The following is a 19,823-nucleotide window of genomic DNA, read 5'->3' on the forward strand; positions in this document are numbered from 1 at the left end:
AAACCGTATCACGGTTTTGAGAAGGGCACTGCTCTTTTTTATGCATTATGTTCTATACATTCTGTTGCTGTTTCTGGGTGTTGACATTTTTATTGAACTTAAAGGGGTTGTGTCACTTCAGCAAATGACATCTATAACGTACAGAAAGTTAATACAAGGAACTTACTAATATATTATGATTGTCCATATTACCTCCTTTGCTGGCTAATTTTTTTTTTTTAACCCAGATAAGTTTTTATTGATTTATGAGAATAACCAAAGCACAGTCTATGATCCAGCTTATAATTAGCACTATATATTCTGTTTATCAGATTAACTACAGCTGTCCAATATCCCTGCAAGGCACTGCAACTCCACATCATATGGAACATACCAGCCCCTTCCTCCCTGCATCTTGGACAAAAGGAGTCAGACCTATATCCCACCTTCCATAAAAATATTGGGGTTCTATACACCCTATGTATCATAAAAAGTTGAGACAGTCTAGCTGCTTCACTGAGGGACAGACTTGGAGTCAGTGCAAGTAAGTCCTCCCATTGGGTATCAGTGATAGGGCCTACATCCTTCACCTATTTCGCCTTAACCGTAAGTGGGACGTTTTTCAAATGTTCACCTTCTAAAGCCTTGTAAGTGCTGGAAATAGCTCCCTTCGCAGAGCCTGGTTCCACCAATTTTTTAAGTATTTGGTGAGAGACAAATTTGCAAAGAGGACACTATAAGTTTTGAATTTATAGCATGACTTAACTGAAGGTATTTATAAAAGTGAGTAGACTCTAAACCGAACTCAGAGCAGAGTTGCGCGAACTGTTTCAGAAGGCCTTGAGAGTAAAGTTGCCCCACATTCCATAACCCTTTTCGCTCCCATACAGAGAATCCCTGTAATCTGGAGAGTTCAATTAAGTTAGAATTATTCCAAACAGGAGACAAATCAAGTAGGTCCGAGACTCCCAGTATTTCCCTAGATTTTCCCCAGACTTTGGCCTCATGCACACGACCGTTGTGTGCATCCGTGGCCGTTGTGCCGTTTTCCTTTTTTTTTCGCGGACCCATTGACTTTCAATGGGTCCGTGGAAAAATCGGAAAATGCACCGTTTTGCAGCCGAGACCGTGATCCGTGTATCCTGTCCGTCCAAAAAATATGACCTGTCCTATTTTTTTTACTTTACGGACAACGGTTCACGGACCCATTCAAGTCAATGGGTCCGTGAAAGAACACGGATGCACACAAGATTGGCATCCGTGTCCGTGATCCGTGGTCGTAGGTTACTTTCATACAAACGGATCCGAAGATCCGTCTGCATAAAAGCTTTTTCAGAGCTGACAGATCCGACAGTATATTCTAACACAGAGGCGTTCCCATGGTGATGGGACGCTTCAGGTTAGAATATACTAAAAGAACTGTGTACATGACTGCCCCCTACTGCCTGGCAGGTGCTGCCAGGCAGCAGGGGGCAGACCCCCCCCACCCCTGTAGTTAACACATTGGTGGCCAGTGGGCCCCCCCTCCCTCCCCTGTAGTTAACTCGTTGGTAGCCAGCCCCCCCTCTCTCCCCTGTAGTTAACTCATTGGTAGCCAGTGGGCCCCCCCCTCCCTCCCCTGTAGGACGATGGGGTGATGGGGACGCTTCAAGTTAAAATATACCATCGGATTGGAGAAAACTCCGATCCGATGGTATAAAAGGGACTCCTGACTTTACATTAAAAGTCAATGGGGGACGGATCCGTTTGCAATTGCACCATATTGTGTCAACGTCAAACGGATCCGTCCCCATTGACTTGCATTGTAATTCAGGACGGATCCGTTTCCGCATGTCCGTGGATCCTCCAAAAATCAAGGAAGACCCACGGACGAAAAAACGGTCACGGATCACGGACCTGCGGACCGTGATAAAATACTGTCGTGTGCATGAGGCCTTTCCGCATTAATCTAATAATTGAGAGGGATTTGAAAGGGTCAAGTAAGTCCTTTTTCTCAGATGGAAATAGGGGGGCAATATCCAGACGCCCATTTTATCAGTTCTCCACTTCTCCCCACCTTTCCTGGTACACCCCAACCTTTGAAATTTTGCAATTGAGCTGCCAGAAAATATAGGAAAGGGTTATGCAAAGCCAATCCACCCATTTCTTTATCTCGCTGTAGTGTTTCATACCGGATTCTACTATGTTTATTTTTCCACAACAAGGAGCGGAATATTTGTAGTATCTTATAGTAATACTGCATGGGTATCCATACTGGTGAGTTATGTAGGATGTAAAGTAGCTGCGGCATTAAAATCATTTTAAGAAGGTTACCTCTACCTATTACAGATAGTGGGAGTTTGTGCCAAATAGCCGTTTTCAATTTAAACCTAGCCAGTAACGGTATCAGGTTGTCTGTAATGTACAACTAGGGATTAACCGAAATATTATTTCCAAGATATTTGAAGGAGGAGACTACTTTAAAATAATGTGATCCAAAGAGTTTGTGGAAGGGTGGACAGTGGAAGGATAACAGACTTGTTCCAGTTAATATGTAAACCAGACTGTCTCTCAAAATCTGATATTAATTATATAATGGGGTCTATCGATGAAGCCAGATCACCCACATATAGCAACATATCATCCGCGTATAGCAAAACTTGTTTCTCCACGTCCCCAAAGGCTCTATAGCAGGGGTCCTCAAACTACGGCCCGCGGGCCACATGCGGCCCTCCGAGGACATTGATCTGGCCCGCCAGGTGTTTTGGCCGTTTCAGCAATTCTGGCAGGGCACAGCAGGAGATCGCGCCGCTTGAGCAGTACAGAGCGGGACACAGGCCAGAGGAGACCTGCATCGCACCGCATCGCAGATAGTAAGTATGAGTGTTTTTTTTATTTGATTAAATCGGCCAATTTTTCTGCCACACTTATTACTGGCACATGGGGGGGCAGCAATTGGCACTTATTACTGACACATGGGGGGGGCAGCAATTGGCACTTATTACTGGCACATGGGGGGCAGCAATTGGCACTTATTACTGGCACATGGGGGGGTGGCAGCAGAGAGGAGAGTGGCACATGATGGGGGGAGAATTGACAATTGGCACTTATTACTGGCACATGGGGGGTGGGGTGGCAGCAGAGAGGAGACTGGCACATGATGGGTGGGAGAATTGGCACTTATTACTGGCACATGAGAGGGGGTGGCAGCATAGAGGAGACTGGCACATGATAGGGGGGAGAATTGGCACATATTACTGGCACATGGGAGGGGGGCGGCAGCATAGAGGAGACTGGCACATGATGGGGGGAGAATTGTCACTTATTACTGGCACATGGGAGGGGGGTGGCAGCATAGAGGAGACTGGCACATGATGGGGGGAGAATTGGCACTTATTACTGGCACATGGGGGGGTGGCAGCAGAGAGGAGACTGGCACATGATGGGGGGAGAATTGGCACTTATTACTGGCACATGGGGGGTGGCAGCAGAGAGGAGACTGGCACATGATGGGGGGGAGAATTGGCACTTATTACTGGCACATGGGGGGTGGCAGCAGAGAGGAGACTGGCACATGATGGGTGGGGGGAGAATTGGCACTTTTTACTGGCACATGGGGGGGTGGCAGTATAGAGGAGACTGGCACATGAGTGGGGGGGGGGGGGGAGAGTGGCACTTATTACTGGTACATGAGTGGCGGGGAGAGGCACTTTTCACTAGCACATGATTGGGGGGTATCTATGGGGGCACCTCTTACTGGCACATTATTGGGGGGCACTATGGGGACATTTACTGAGGCCACAAAGAAGGGGTATTTTATATGGGGGCTCTGTGTGGCACTAATATTATCAGTGGTATTATCTGTTTCTGCAGTATAGTATTGGGAGCTCTGGATCCGCCACTGGTTCTATTCGTCTTGCCGAGCAGGCGCACCTCCTTCCAGACCTGTGAACCTCATGTGCAGCTGCGTCACAGGAAGTCCGGAGAAGAAGAAAGGAGAAGGAGACGTTCAGGGGTAGAAAAATTTGTTTTTTCACTTCAAAATAAGATATGTGCAGTGTGCATAGGAATTTGTTCATAGTTAAAGAGGTTTTCCCATCTTGGACAATGGGGGCATATCGCTAGGATATGCCCCCATTGTCCTATAGGTGCGGGCACCGGCCCCACACCTATATAGAGAACGGAGCCCCGAAAGTGAAGGAGGGCGCACACACATGCGCAGCTGCCCTCCATTCATTTCTATGGGGCTGCCGAAAATAGCCGAGCCACTGGCTCGGCTATTTCCGTCGGCCTCATAGAAATGAATGGGAGCATGGGCAGTAGATGCGCGGTGCGCTCCTGTTCACTTTTGGGGCTCCGTTCTCTATATAGGTGTGGGTCCCAGCGGTGGGACCCGCATCTAACTATATGCCCCCATTGTCCAAGATGGGAATAACCCTTTAAACTATAGTCCGGCCCTCCAACGGTCTGAGGGACAGTGAACTGGCCCCCTGTTTAAAAAGTTTGAAGACCCCTGCTCTATAGCAATGGCAAATACAAGGGGTAACAAGGGACAACCCTGCCTGGTGCCCCTCTCTAGTGCCATCATTGGGGATAGCTTTCCATTTATTCTAAGTCTAGCTCTCGGCTGACTATAGAGCATTTTTTACCCAGGTAATATACACAGAACCGAACCCTAGCTTTAATATGATTGCCCACAGGTATTCCCACTTGACGCTATCAAAAGCTTTAGCAGCGTCGAGCAAAACCACTGCAGGGCACCCTGTCTCCCACCCTGTCTTTTCTCCATTTGAAGATTGAGGAACAATCGTCTGAGGTTCAAAGACGTGGACTTACCAGGCATAAAACCGCATTGATCCTCGTGAATACTGTGGGATATGACAGTCAAAAGTCTATTAGCTAGTACTTTAGCTAACACTTTAATATCCACTGTTAAAAGCGAGATAGGCCTTTGCTGGCTAATTTAATTTTTTCAACACATTATACACTGCTCGTTTCCATGATTATGACCACCATGCAATCTATCAGCGGTGGCCGTGTTTGCACCATATAGGAAAATGCGCTGGGCTCTCTGGTGGATGGGGCTGTGGGAGTGCGCATAGTCCAGCAATTTTTTCCATAGTGTGCAAGCACGACCACTGCTGCTGGATTTTAGAGTGGTCATAACATGGAAACAAGCAGTGTATAATGTGATGGGAAAATTAATCCAGCCAGCAAAGGAGGCAATATGGAAAATCATAATACATTAGTAACTGCCTTGTATTAACTTTCTCTACATAATAAATGCCTTTTGCTAAAGGGAGACAACCTCTTTAGATGTAGTTTCACTAGATAACTTAAAGGTTTCTGGCATGGCCCAAATGCTAACACTTGAGAGTCTTTGTTATGCTTTTGACTGCCATGGTAACCCTTTGACACCCTGAAACTAAATTGTAGGGTATGTGTGCTCCCAGAGGGAGCTTCATCCCCTTATGGCTGATAGGAGAAGGCAGGAGAGAGGATTTTGTTGGCGTTCCAACAACTTGCAGCTTAGTCTATTGCTGGATTGACTGCACTTCACAGTTATAACACCAGATGTCGCTGTTACTAATGCTCACTTGTAGTCTCTCTATGCATTTCTATAATGTGTTGTATTTCCTGTACATTGAAGTGAACTCACTGATTTCTTTTTCCTGTCATGTTCCAATAAATGCAGTTCCTGTTACTCCACAATGTCTGATTTGAATTGACTCCGCTGCACCCAGTAATCATACTTTGCAACAGATTTAATATAGCACTGACACCAGGAAAGTATGTTACTGCAATAAACTTTTCCTGTGGGTGCCACATGTGTCTGTTTACACCGGACTTGACTAGTGGATCCGCATGCGGATTAGCCCCATTATAACTAAGTGATTATTATTCCAAGTGGATTTTATTTTTAAAACACATGAACGGGCTATAGTAGTGTAATATACTCCATTCAGTTGCATTAGTAGCTGAATATTTGCAGATTCTGTCAAAACTGTGGCGTGGAATTTGTGCCTAAATCCTGACTGAATCCTGAACATGGCCTAATTATTTATCATGATGATCATCTGATTTGCAACTGAATCGATAACCAGGATTAGTAACCACCTATTTGGGTGTTGGTGCTTCTGTGGGATCCAATCACCAGCAGAAGAATGGACATAAACGTATGTTAGTGCAGCACAAAAGCCTTTGAATACCCATATGAATCTACAGTGGATGGTCCTGATGTAGTCAGGGCCGGTGCAAGGATTTTTTCCAACACAAGCTAAGCTACATTTTGGCTCCCCCCCTCTCTGTCACATCACCCCCCCCCCCCCATGTCACATTTCTCCCCCTCAATGTTACATTTCTCCCCCTCCACTCCATGTCACATTTCTCCCCCATGTCAGATTTCGCACCTTAATGTCACATTTCCCCCCCCTCAACTCCATGTCACATTTCTCCCCCCAATGTCACATTTCTCCCACCTCCATGTCACAGTTCTCCCCCTCTATGTCACAGTTCTCCCCCTCTATGTCACAGTTCTCCCCCTCTATGTCACAGTTCTCCCCCTCCATGTCACAGTTCTCCCCCCTCCATCCATGTCAAATTTCTCCCCCCTCCATGTCACATTTCTCCCCCTCAATGTCACATTTCTCCCACCTCCATCCATGTCACATTTCTCCCCCTCCATCATGTCCATTTCATCACACCCCCATGTCACATTTCTCCCCCTTCATCCATGTTACATTTCTCTCTCTCATCCATGTCACATTTCTCCCCCTCCATCATGTCCATTTCATCACACACCCCCATGTCACATTTCTCCTCGCGGGCCGCACAGACTACAGACATTTGTCCAATTGTCTTGTCCCCCCTCCCATCATTTCACCCCCCCATTAATGTTCTGTTATGTAAAAAAATTATGCGCTCCGCTCATCACCTACCAGTGCCACCTACGGCAGTCGGCAGTCCATCTGGTTTGGGCCTGGCTGTGTGAGTCACTGTCACAGACTCAGTCACCAACAGCTCTGCTCCACACCTCCGCTCCAGTTGCTGCCGGCCGCCACAGCGGCACCACTCGCCAGTCACCCCCCCCCCCCCCCCGACCCCGTGACAGTGTTGCATGACGCTCTGTGAGTGATGGCCGGGGTCACACGGCACACACACAGGCTGGTGCGGGCGGGCTGCTGGGCAACTTCGCAAGTTACTTTTTTTTTAAGTTTTATTTTTCTGCCCCGACGCCCCCCCCCCCCCTTCTCTGCGCCCTCAGGCAGCCGCTTGGTCTGCCTTATTATAGCGCCGGCCCTGGATTTAGTTAAATGGCTCAGTGACACATATAGTATCAAATAATACACTGTAGCCTTTAGAACAGTGAAATTTCGCCTCCTGTTCATAAAGTGGCAGTAGATAACGCAGGCTCTAGAGTAAGCTTGTTACTGCTCACAGAAACTGTTCTGTGGTTGCCAGGGTGAGCATTGTGGATCACAACATTACCTAACTAGTAGCATTCACCAGCCTCACCTTGTCTCTGCAAGATCATAGTCACTGGCATGGAGCTGCCTACAAATCCTGTTTCCTGCAGGTCACTAGAGACTGAGCACCCAAAATCCATAAAGAGGTAAAAGAGGAACATATTACAGAATTCTAGCTGTTTAATTATTCTATATATATATATATATATATATATATAATTCAAACATAATAGGATGTGTTATCTTGCATTGGGCTCTAAAATACAGTCTGGTGACAACTAGGGATGAGCGAACTCGAACTGTATAGTTCGGGTTCGTACCGAATTTTGGGGTGTCCGTGACACGGACCCGAACCCGGACATTTTCGTAAAAGTCCGGGTTCGGGTTCGGTGTTCGTCGCTTTCTTCGCGCTTTTGTGACGCTTTCTTGGCGCTTTTTGAAAGGCTGCAAAGCAGCCAATCAACAAGCGTCATACTACTTGCCCCAAGAGGCCATCACAGCCATGCCTACTATTGGCATGGCTGTGATTGGCCAGAGCACCATGTGACCCAGCCTCTATTTAAGCTGGAGTCACATAGCGCCGCCCGTCACTCTGCTCTGATTAGCGTAGGGAGAGGTTGCGGCTGCGACAGTAGGGCGAGATTAGGCAGATTAACTCCTCCAAAGGACTTGATTAACTGATCGATCTGCAGCTGTGGATCATTGAGCTGCTGATCCTCAATTGCTCACTGTTTTTAGGCTGCACAGACCGTTTGTCAGTCTCATTTTTCTGGGGTGATCGGCGGCCATTTTGTGTCTTGTGGTGCGCCAGCACAAGCTGCGACCAAGTGCATTTAACCCTCAATGGTGTGGTTGTTTTTTGGCTAAAGCCTACATCAGGGTGAAGCTGTCACACCAAGTGCATTTAACCAGCAATAGTCTGTTCATTTTTTGGCCATATACAAAATCAGGGGCAAGCTGCGCCTGTCACCAAGTGCATTTAACCCTCAATGGTGTGGTTGTTTTTTGGCTAAAGCCTACATCAGGGTGAAGCTGTCACACCAAGTGCATTTAACCAGCAATAGTCTGTTCATTTTTTGGCCATATACAAAATCAGGGGCAAGCTGCGCCTGTCACCAAGTGCATTTAACCCTCAATGGTGTGGTTGTTTTTTGGCTAAAGCCTACATCAGGGTGAAGCTGTCACACCAAGTGCATTTAACCAGCAATAGTCTGTTCATTTTTTGGCCATATACAAAATCAGGGGCAAGCTGCGCCTGTCACCAAGTGCATTTAACCCTCAATGGTGTGGTTGTTTTTTGGCTAAAGCCTACATCAGGGTGAAGCTGTCACACCAAGTGCATTTAACCAGCAATAGTCTGTTCATTTTTTGGCCATATCCCAGTCTAATTCTGTCACTAAATCCATACCGGTCACCCAGCGCCTAAATACTAGGCCTCAAATTTATATCCAGCTAAATCTGTCCCTAGTGCTGTAGCTGGGCGAGTTATTTAGTGTCCGTTCAAGCACATTTCTTGTTCTGGGTTGAAATACAATTCCCAATTTAGCAATTTCATAATTTAGTGGTTCCTGCTATATCAGAGCTCTTTGAAATCTATCCCAAAAAGGGTATATAATATTGAAGGTGCACATAGGGTCATTCAGAATAACTTCACACACACCCGCTACTGTGTATTTCCAAGTCTAATTCTGTCACTAAATCCATACCGGTGACCCAGCGCCTAAATACTAGGCCTCAAATTTAATTCCCTCTAAATCTCTCGTTACCCACCGCTGTACTGTTGTTGCTGGGCAAGATATTTAGTGTCCGTCAAAGCACATTTTTTGTTCTGGGTTGAAGTACAATTCCCAATTTAGCAATTTCATAATTTAGTGGTTTCTGCTATATCAGAGCTATTTGAAATCTATCCCTAAAAGGGTATATAATATTGAAGGTGCACATAGGGTCATTCAGAATAACTTCACACACACGCTTCTGTGCATTTCCAAGTCTAATTCTGTCACTAAATCCATACCGGTGACCCAGCGCCTAAATACTAGGCCTCAAATTTAAATCCCTCTAAATCTCTCGTCACCCACCGCTGTACTGTTGTTGCTGGGCAAGATATTTAGTGTCCGTCAAAGCACATTTTTTGTTCTGGGTTGAAGTACAATTCCCAATTTAGCAATTTCATAATTTAGTGGTTTCTGCTATATCAGAGCTATTTGAAATCTATCCCTAAAAGGGTATATAATATTGAAGGTGCACATAGGGTCATTCAGAATAACTTCACACACACGCTTCTGTGCATTTCCAAGTCTAATTCTGTCACTAAATCCATACCGGTGACCCAGCGCCTAAATACTAGGCCTCAAATTTAATTCCCTCTAAATCTCTCGTTACCCACCGCTGTACTGTTGTTGCTGGGCAAGATATTTAGTGTCCGTCAAAGCACATTTTTTGTTCTGGGTTGAAGTACAATTCCCAATTTAGCAATTTCATAATTTAGTGGTTTCTGCTATATCAGAGCTATTTGAAATCTATCCCTAAAAGGGTATATAATATTGAAGGTGCACATAGGGTCATTCAGAATAACTTCACACACACCCGCTACTGTGTATTTCCAAGTCTAATTCTGTCACTAAACCCATACCTGTCACCCAGCGCCTAAATACTAGGCCTCAAATTTAAATCCCTCTAAATCTCTCGTTACCACCGCTTGTACTGTTGTAGCTGGGCAAGATTATTTAGTGTCCGTCAAAGCACATTTTTTGTTCTGGGTTGAAGTACAATTCCCAATTTAGCAATTTCATAATTTAGTGGTTCCTGCTATATCAGAGCTATTTGAAATCTATCCCAAAAAGGGTATATAATATTGAAGGTGCACATAGGGTCATTCAGAATAACTTCACACACACCGCTACTGTGTATTTCCAAGTCTAATTCTGTCACTAAATCCATACCGGTGACCCAGCGCCTAAATACTAGGCCTCAAATTTAATTCCCTCTAAATCTCTCGTTACCCACCGCTGTACTGTTGTTGCTGGGCAAGATATTTAGTGTCCGTCAAAGCACATTTTTTGTTCTGGGTTGAAGTACAATTCCCAATTTAGCAATTTCATAATTTAGTGGTTTCTGCTATATCAGAGCTATTTGAAATCTATCCCTAAAAGGGTATATAATATTGAAGGTGCACATAGGGTCATTCAGAATAACTTCACACACACCCGCTACTGTGTATTTCCAAGTCTAATTCTGTCACTAAACCCATACCTGTCACCCAGCGCCTAAATACTAGGCCTCAAATTTAAATCCCTCTAAATCTCTCGTTACCGTTGTCCTGTTGTAGCTGGGAAAGTTATTTAGTGCCGTCAAAGCACATTTTTTGTTCTGGGTTGAAGTACAATTCCCAATTTAGCAATTTCATAATTTAGTGGTTCCTGCTATATCAGAGCTATTTGAAATCTATCCCAAAAAGGGTATATAATATTGAAGGTGCACATAGGGTCATTCAGAATAACTTCACACACACCCGCTACTGTGTATTTCCAAGTCTAATTCTGTCACTAAATCCATACCGGTGACCCAGCGCCTAAATACTAGGCCTCAAATTTAATTCCCTCTAAATCTCTCGTTACCCACCGCTGTACTGTTGTTGCTGGGCAAGATATTTAGTGTCCGTCAAAGCACATTTTTTGTTCTGGGTTGAAGTACAATTCCCAATTTAGCAATTTCATAATTTAGTGGTTTCTGCTATATCAGAGCTATTTGAAATCTATCCCTAAAAGGGTATATAATATTGAAGGTGCACATAGGGTCATTCAGAATAACTTCACACACACCCGCTACTGTGTATTTCCAAGTCTAATTCTGTCACTAAACCCATACCTGTCACCCAGCGCCTAAATACTAGGCCTCAAATTTATATCCAGCTAAATCTGTCCCTAGTGCTGTAGCTGGGCGAGTTATTTAGTGTCCGTTCAAGCACATTTCTTGTTCTGGGTTGAAATACAATTCCCAATTTAGCAATTTCATAATTTAGTGGTTCCTGCTATATCAGAGCTCTTTGAAATCTATCCCAAAAAGGGTATATAATATTGAAGGTGCACATAGGGTCATTCAGAGTAACTTCACACACACCCGCTACTGTGTATTTCCAAGTCTAATTCTGTCACTAAATCCATACCGGTGACCCAGCGCCTAAATACTAGGCCTCAAATTTAATTCCCTCTAAATCTCTCGTTACCCACCGCTGTACTGTTGTTGCTGGGCAAGATATTTAGTGTCCGTCAAAGCACATTTTTTGTTCTGGGTTGAAGTACAATTCCCAATTTAGCAATTTCATAATTTAGTGGTTTCTGCTATATCAGAGCTATTTGAAATCTATCCCAAAAAGGGTATATAATATTGAAGGTGCACATAGGGTCATTCAGAATAACTTCACACACACCCGCTACTGTGTATTTCCAAGTCTAATTCTGTCACTAAACCCATACCTGTCACCCAGCGCCTAAATACTAGGCCTCAAATTTAAATCCCTCTAAATCTCTCGTTACCGTTGTCCTGTTGTAGCTGGGAAAGTTATTTAGTGCCCGTCAAAGCACATTTTTTGTTCTGGGTTGAAGTACAATTCCCAATTTAGCAATTTCATAATTTAGTGGTTCCTGCTATATCAGAGCTATTTGAAATCTATCCCAAAAAGGGTATATAATATTGAAGGTGCACATAGGGTCATTCAGAATAACTTCACACACACCCGCTACTGTGTATTTCCAAGTCTAATTCTGTCACTAAATCCATACCGGTGACCCAGCGCCTAAATACTAGGCCTCAAATTTAATTCCCTCTAAATCTCTCGTTACCCACCGCTGTACTGTTGTTGCTGGGCAAGATATTTAGTGTCCGTCAAAGCACATTTTTGTTCTGGGTTGAAGTACAATTCCCAATTTAGCAATTTCATAATTTAGTGGTTTCTGCTATATCAGAGCTATTTGAAATCTATCCCTAAAAGGGTATATAATATTCAAGGTGCACATTGGGTCATTCAGAATAACTTCACACACACACGCTTCTGTGCATTTCCAAGTCTAATTCTGTCACTAAATCCATACCGGTCACCCAGCGCCTAAATACTAGGCCTCAAATTTATATCCCGCTGAATTTGAATACAATACATTGGGCCAAATAATATATTTGTTGTTGTGGTGAACCATAACAATGAGAAAAACATCTAGTAAGGGACGCGGACGTGGACATGGTCGTGGTGGTGTTAGTGGACCCTCTGGTGCTGGGAGAGGACGTGGCCGTTCTGCCACATCCACACGTCCTAGTGTACCAACTACCTCAGGTCCCAGTAGCCGCCAGAATTTACAGCGATATATGGTGGGGCCCAATGCCGTTCTAAGGATGGTAAGGCCTGAGCAGGTACAGGCATTAGTCAATTGGGTGGCCGACAGTGGATCCAGCACGTTCACATTATCTCCCACCCAGTCTTCTGCAGAAAGCGCACAGATGGCGCCTGAAAACCAACCCCATCAGTCTGTCACATCACCCCCATGCATACCAGGGAAACTGTCTCAGCCTCAAGTTATGCAGCAGTCTCTTATGCTGTTTGAAGACTCCGCTGGCAGGGTTTCCCAAGGGCATCCACCTAGCCCTTCCCCAGCGGTGAAAGACATAGAATGCACTGACGCACAACCACTTATGTTTCCTGATGATGAGGACATGGGAATACCACCTCAGCATGTCTCTGATGATGACGAAACACAGGTGCCAACTGCTGCGTCTTTCTGCAGTGTGCAGACTGAACAGGAGGTCAGGGATCAAGACTGGGTGGAAGACGATGCAGGGGACGATGAGGTCCTAGACCCCACATGGAATGAAGGTCGTGCCACTGACTTTCACAGTTCGGAGGAAGAGGCAGTGGTGAGACCGAGCCAACAGCGTAGCAAAAGAGGGAGCAGTGGGCAAAAGCAGAACACCCGCCGCCAAGAGACTCCGCCTGCTACTGACCGCCGCCATCTGGGACCGAGCACCCCAAAGGCAGCTTCAAGGAGTTCCCTGGCATGGCACTTCTTCAAACAATGTGCTGACGACAAGACCCGAGTGGTTTGCACGCTGTGCCATCAGAGCCTGAAGCGAGGCATTAACGTTCTGAACCTGAGCACAACCTGCATGACCAGGCACCTGCATGCAAAGCATGAACTGCAGTGGAGTAAACACCTTAAAACCAAGGAAGTCACTCAGGCTCCCCCTGCTACCTCTTCTGCTGCTGCCGCCTCGGCCTATTCTGCTGCTGCCGCCTCGGCCTCTTCCTCCGCCTCTGGAGGAACGTTGGCACCTGCCGCCCAGCAAACAGGGGATGTACCACCAACACCACCACCACCACCACCTCCGTCACCAAGCGTCTCAACCATGTCACACGCCAGCGTTCAGCTCTCCATCTCACAAACATTTGATAGAAAGCGTAAATTCCCACCTAGCCACCCTCGATCCCTGGCCCTGAATGCCAGCATTTCTAAACTACTGGCCTATGAAATGCTGTCATTTAGGCTGGTGGACACAGACAGCTTCAAACAGCTCATGTCGCTTGCTGTCCCACAGTATGTTGTTCCCAGCCGGCACTACTTCTCCAAGAGAGCCGTGCCTTCCCTGCACAACCAAGTATCCCATAAAATCAAGTGTGCACTGCGCAACGCCATCTGTAGCAAGGTCCACCTAACCACAGATACGTGGACCAGTAAGCACGGCCAGGGACGCTATATCTCCCTAACTGCACACTGGGTAAATGTAGTGGCAGCTGGGCCCCAGGCGGAGAGCTGTTTGGCGCACGTCCTTCCGCCGCCAAGGATCGCAGGGCAACATTCTTTGCCTCCTGTTGCCACCTCCTCCTTCTCGGCTTCCTCCTCCTCTTCTTCCACCTGCTCATCCAGTCAGCCACACACCTTCACCACCAACTTCAGCACAGCCCGGGGTAAACGTCAGCAGGCCATTCTGAAACTCATATGTTTGGGGGACAGGCCCCACACCGCACAGGAGTTGTGGCGGGGTATAGAACAACAGACCGACGAGTGGTTGCTGCCGGTGAGCCTCAAGCCCGGCCTGGTGGTGTGTGATAATGGGCGAAATCTCGTTGCAGCTCTGGGACTAGCCAATTTGACGCACATCCCTTGCTTGGCGCATGTGCTGAATTTGGTGGTGCAGAAGTTCATTCACAACTACCCCGACATGTCAGAGCTGCTGCATAAAGTGCGGGCCGTCTGTTCGCGCTTCCGGCGTTCACATCCTGCTGCTGCTCGCCTGTCTGCGCTACAGCGTAACTTCGGCCTTCCCGCTCACCGCCTCATATGCGACGTGCCCACCAGGTGGAACTCCACCTTGCACATGCTGGACAGACTGTGCGAGCAGCAGCAGGCCATAGTGGAGTTTCAGCTGCAGCACGCACGGGTCAGTCGCACTACAGAACAGCACCACTTCACCACCAATGACTGGGCCTCCATGCGAGACCTGTGTGCCCTGTTGCGCTGTTTCGAGTACTCCACCAACATGGCCAGTGGCGATGACACCGTTATCAGCGTTACAATACCACTTCTATGTCTCCTTGAGAAAACACTTAGGGCGATGATGGAAGAGGAGGTGGCCCAGGAGGAGGAGGAGGAGGAGGAGGAAGAGGGGTCATTTTTAGCACTTTCAGGCCAGTCTCTTCGAAGTGACTCAGAGGGAGGTTTTTGGCAACAGCAGAGGCCAGGTACAAATGTGGCCAGCCAGGGCCCACTACTGGAGGACGAGGAGGACGAGGATGAGGAGGAGGTGGAGGAGGATGAGGATGAAGCATGGTCACAGCGGGGTGGCACCCAACGCAGCTCGGGTCCATCACTGGTGCGTGGCTGGGGGGAAAGGCAGGACGATGACGATACGCCTCCCACAGAGGACAGCTTGTCCTTATCCCTGGGCAGCCTGGCACACATGAGCGACTACATGCTGCAGTGCCTGCGCAACGACAGCAGAGTTGCCCACATTTTAACCTGTGCGGACTACTGGGTTGCCACCCTGCTGGATCCACGCTACAAAGACAATGTGCCCACCTTACTTCCTGCACTGGAGCGTGATAGGAAGATGCGCGAGTACAAGCGCACGTTGGTAGACACGCTACTGAGAGCATTCCCAAATGTCACAGGGGAACAAGTGGAAGCCCAAGGCCAAGGCAGAGGAGGAGCAAGAGGTCGCCAAGGCAGCTGTGTCACGGCCAGCTCCTCTGAGGGCAGGGTTAGCATGGCAGAGATGTGGAAAACTTTTGTCAACACGCCACAGCTAACTGCACCACCACCTGATACGCAACGTGTTAGCAGGAGGCAACATTTCACTAACATGGTGGAACAGTACGTGTGCACACCCCTCCACGTACTGACTGATGGTTCGGCCCCATTCAACTTCTGGGTCTCTAAATTGTCCACGTGGCCAGAGCTAGCCTTTTATGCCTTGGAGGTGCTGGCCTGCCCGGCGGCCAGCGTTTTGTCTGAACGTGTATTCAGCACGGCAGGGGGCGTCATTACAGACAAACGCAGCCGCCTGTCTACAGCCAATGTGGACAAGCTGACGTTCATAAAAATGAACCAGGCATGGATCCCACAGGACCTGTCCGTCCCTTGTCCAGATTAGACATTAACTACCTCCCCATAACCATATATTATTGGACTCCAGGGCACTTCCTCATTCAATCCTATTTTTATTTTCATTTTACCATTATATTGCGAGGCTACCCAAAGTTGAATGAACCTCTCCTCTGCCTGTGTGCTAGGCCTAAATATATGCCAATGGACTGTTGCAGTGGTGGGTGACGTGAAGCCTCATTCTCTGCTATGACATGCAGACTGATTCTCTGCTGACATGAAGCCAGATCCTCTGTTACGGGAGCTCTCTCCTCTGCCTGGGTGCTGGGCCTAAATTTATGACAATTGACTGTTGCAGTGGTGGGTGACGTGAAGCCTGATTCTCTGCTATGATATGAAGACTGATTCTCTGCTGACATGAAGCCAGATTGTCTGTTACGGGACCTTTCTCCTCTGCCTGGGTTCTGGGCCTAAATTTATGAAAATTGACTGTTGCAGTGGTGGGTGACGTGAAGCCTGATTCTCTGCTATGATATGAAGACTGATTCTCTGCTGACATGAAGCCAGATTGTCTGTTACGGGACCTTTCTCCTCTGCCTGGGTTCTGGGCCTAAATTTATGAAAATTGACTCTTACAGTGGTGGGTGACGTGAAGCCTGATTCTCTGCTATGATATGAAGACTGATTCTCTGCTGACATGAAGCCAGATTGTCTGTTACGGGACCTCTCTCCTCTGCCTGGGTGCTGGGCCTAAATTTATGACAATGGACTGTTGCAGTGGTGGCTGACGTGAAGCCTGATTCTCTGCTATGACATGCAGACTGATTCTCTGCTGTCATGAAGCCAGATTGTCTGTTACGGGACCTCTCTGCTCTGCCTGTGTGCTAGGCCTAAATATATGCCAATGGACTGTTGCAGTGGTGGCTGACGTGAAGCCTCATTCTCTGCTATGACATGCAGACTAATTCTCTGCTGACATGAAGCCAGATTGTCTGTTACGGGACCTCTCTCCTCTGCCTGGGTGCTGGGCCTAAATTTATGACAATGGACTGTTGCAGTGGTGGCTGACGTGAAGCCTGATTCTCTGCTATGACATGCAGACTAATTCTCTGCTGACATGAAGACAGATTCTCTGTTACGGGACCTCTCTCCTCTGCCTGGGTGCTGGGCCTAAATATATGCCAATGGACTGTTGCAGTGGTGGCTGACGTGAAGCCTCATTCTCTGCTATGACATGCAGACTAATTCTCTGCTGTCATGAAGCCAGATTGTCTGTTACGGGACCTCTCTGCTCTGCCTGTGTGCTAGGCCTAAATATATGCCAATGGACTGTTGCAGTGGTGGGTGACGTGAAGCCTCATTCTCTGCTATGACATGCAGACTGATTCTCTGCTGACATGAAGCCAGATTGTCTGTTACGGGACCTCTCTGCTCTGCCTGTGTGCTAGGCCTAAATATATGCCAATGGACTGTTGCAGTGGTGGGTGACGTGAAGCCTCATTCTCTGCTATGACATGCAGACTGATTCTCTGCTGACATGAAGCCAGATCCTCTGTTACGGGAGCTCTCTCCTCTGCCTGGGTGCTGGGCCTAAATTTATGACAATTGACTGTTGCAGTGGTGGGTGACGTGAAGCCTGATTCTCTGCTATGATATGAAGACTGATTCTCTGCTGACATGAAGCCAGATTGTCTGTTACGGGACCTTTCTCCTCTGCCTGGGTTCTGGGCCTAAATTTATGAAAATTGACTCTTACAGTGGTGGGTGACGTGAAGCCTGATTCTCTGCTATGATATGAAGACTGATTCTCTGCTGACATGAAGCCAGATTCTCTGTTACGGGACCTCTCTCCTCTGCCTGGGTGCTGGGTAGTGTTGAGCGCGAATATTCGAAAAGCAAATTTTTTTCGCGAATATCGCAACTTCGCGATTTCGCGAATATTTCGAATATAGTGCTATATATTCGTAAAAACGAATATTCGTTTTTTGTTTCCCCCCCCCCCCCCACAAAATTACAGTACACATATAATTGATTGTTTCCCAAAGGTCCAACAGCTCAGATCTTACTCACATTGCCTAGAAAGTGATTGAGGCGCGAATCTTCGTAAGGCGATTTTATTAGCGCACATGCGAATATCGGCACGTCCCAGAACAGAGGCAAAGGGCTTTGCATTCATACATTAGTGAATTGAGTTGCGAATCTTCGTAAGGCGATTTTATTAGCGCACATGCGAATATCTACACTTGTCCCAGAACAGAGGCAAAGGGCTTTGCATTCATACATTAGTGATTGAATTGAGCTGCGAATCTTCGTAAGGCGATTTTATTAACGCAAATGCAAATATCTACACTTGTCCCCAGAACAGAGAGGCAAAGGCCTGTGCATTCATATAGTATAGCACCATATTCGCGAATACGTAGAACTTCGTAAAATTCGATTTACGAATATTCGTATTTTTTATTTTACTTTCCACCTTACAGATTACATTGATCTGTACTCTGTCAACTACTGTCATCACCCCCCACTGTATCTCGATTGATTCCCAAAAGTCTCACATTCCCTAGAAAGTGATTGAGGTGCGAATCTTCGTAAGGCGATTTTATTAGCGCACATGCGAATATCTACACTTGTCCCAGAACAGAGGCAAAGGGCATTGCATTCATACATTAGTGATTGAATTGAGTTGCGAATCTTCGTAAGGCGATTTCATTAGCGCACATGTGAATTTTGCATAGCATATGTATTATGCGATAATTCGAATTATCGCATATGCGAAATAATAACGAATTTGAATAATCGCGAATATTTTACGAATATTCTTTCGAATATTCACAAAATTTCGCGAATTCGAATATGGGACATGCCGCTCAACACTAGTGCTGGGCCTAAATTTATGACAATGGACTGTTGCAGTGGTGGGTGACGTGAAGCCTGATTCTCTGCTATGACATGCAGACTGATTCTCTGCTGACATGAAGCCAGATTGTCTGTTACGGGACCTCTCTCCTCTGCCTGGGTGCTGGGCCTAAATATATGCCAATGGACTGTTGCAGTGGTGGCTGACGTGAAGCCTCATTCTCTGCTATGACATGCAGACTAATTCTCTGCTGACATGAAGACAGATTCTCTGTTACGGGACCTCTCTCCTCTGCCTGGGTGCCGGGGCCTAAATATCTGAGAATGGACTGTTCCAGTGGTGGCTGACGTGAAGCCTCATTCTCTGCTATGACATGCAGACTAATTCTCTGCTGACATGAAGACAGATTCTCTGTTACGGGACCTCCCTCCTCTGCCTGGGTGCTGGGCCTAAATATATGCCAATGGACTGTTGCAGTGGTGGCTGACGTGAAGCCTCATTCTCTGCTATGACATGCAGACTAATTCTCTGCTGACATGAAGACAGATTCTCTGTTACGGGACCTCCCTCCTCTGCCTGGGTGCTGGGCCTAAATATATGCCAATGGACTGTTGCAGTGGTGGCTGACGTGAAGCCTCATTCTCTGCTATGACATGCAGACTGATTCTCTGCTGACATGAAGCCAGATTCTCTGTTACGGGACCTCTCTCCTCTGCCTGTGTGTGTGCTGGGCCTAAATATATGCCAATGGACTGTTGCAGTGGTGGCTGACGTGAAGCCTCATTCTCTGCTATGACATGCAGACTGATTCTCTGCTGACATGAAGCCAGATTCTCTGTTACGGGACCTCTCTCCTCTGCCTGTGTGTGTGCTGGGCCTAAATATATGCCAATGGACTGTTGCAGTGGTGGCTGACGTGAAGCCTCATTCTCTGCTATGACATGCAGACTAATT

At 46.9% G+C, this 19,823-nt stretch overlaps 1 protein-coding gene across 1 annotated transcript in view; it reads left to right on the forward strand.

The window, feature by feature from the left end:
* The first annotated feature begins 7,464 nt into the window (after positions 1–7,464).
* C1H19orf71 (chromosome 1 C19orf71 homolog) overlaps positions 7,465–19,823 on the forward strand; it is a 38,890-nt gene continuing 26,531 nt past the window's right edge. Inside the window, exon 1 of the mRNA XM_044280066.1 lies at positions 7,465–7,570. Within this exon, the coding sequence (XP_044136001.1) occupies positions 7,503–7,570 (68 nt within the window). The 5' untranslated portion in view covers positions 7,465–7,502. The remainder of the gene's footprint in view (positions 7,571–19,823) is intronic.

This window comes from Bufo gargarizans, chromosome 1 (assembly GCF_014858855.1).
Source record: "Bufo gargarizans isolate SCDJY-AF-19 chromosome 1, ASM1485885v1, whole genome shotgun sequence".
NCBI classification, from domain to species: domain Eukaryota; kingdom Metazoa; phylum Chordata; class Amphibia; order Anura; family Bufonidae; genus Bufo; species Bufo gargarizans.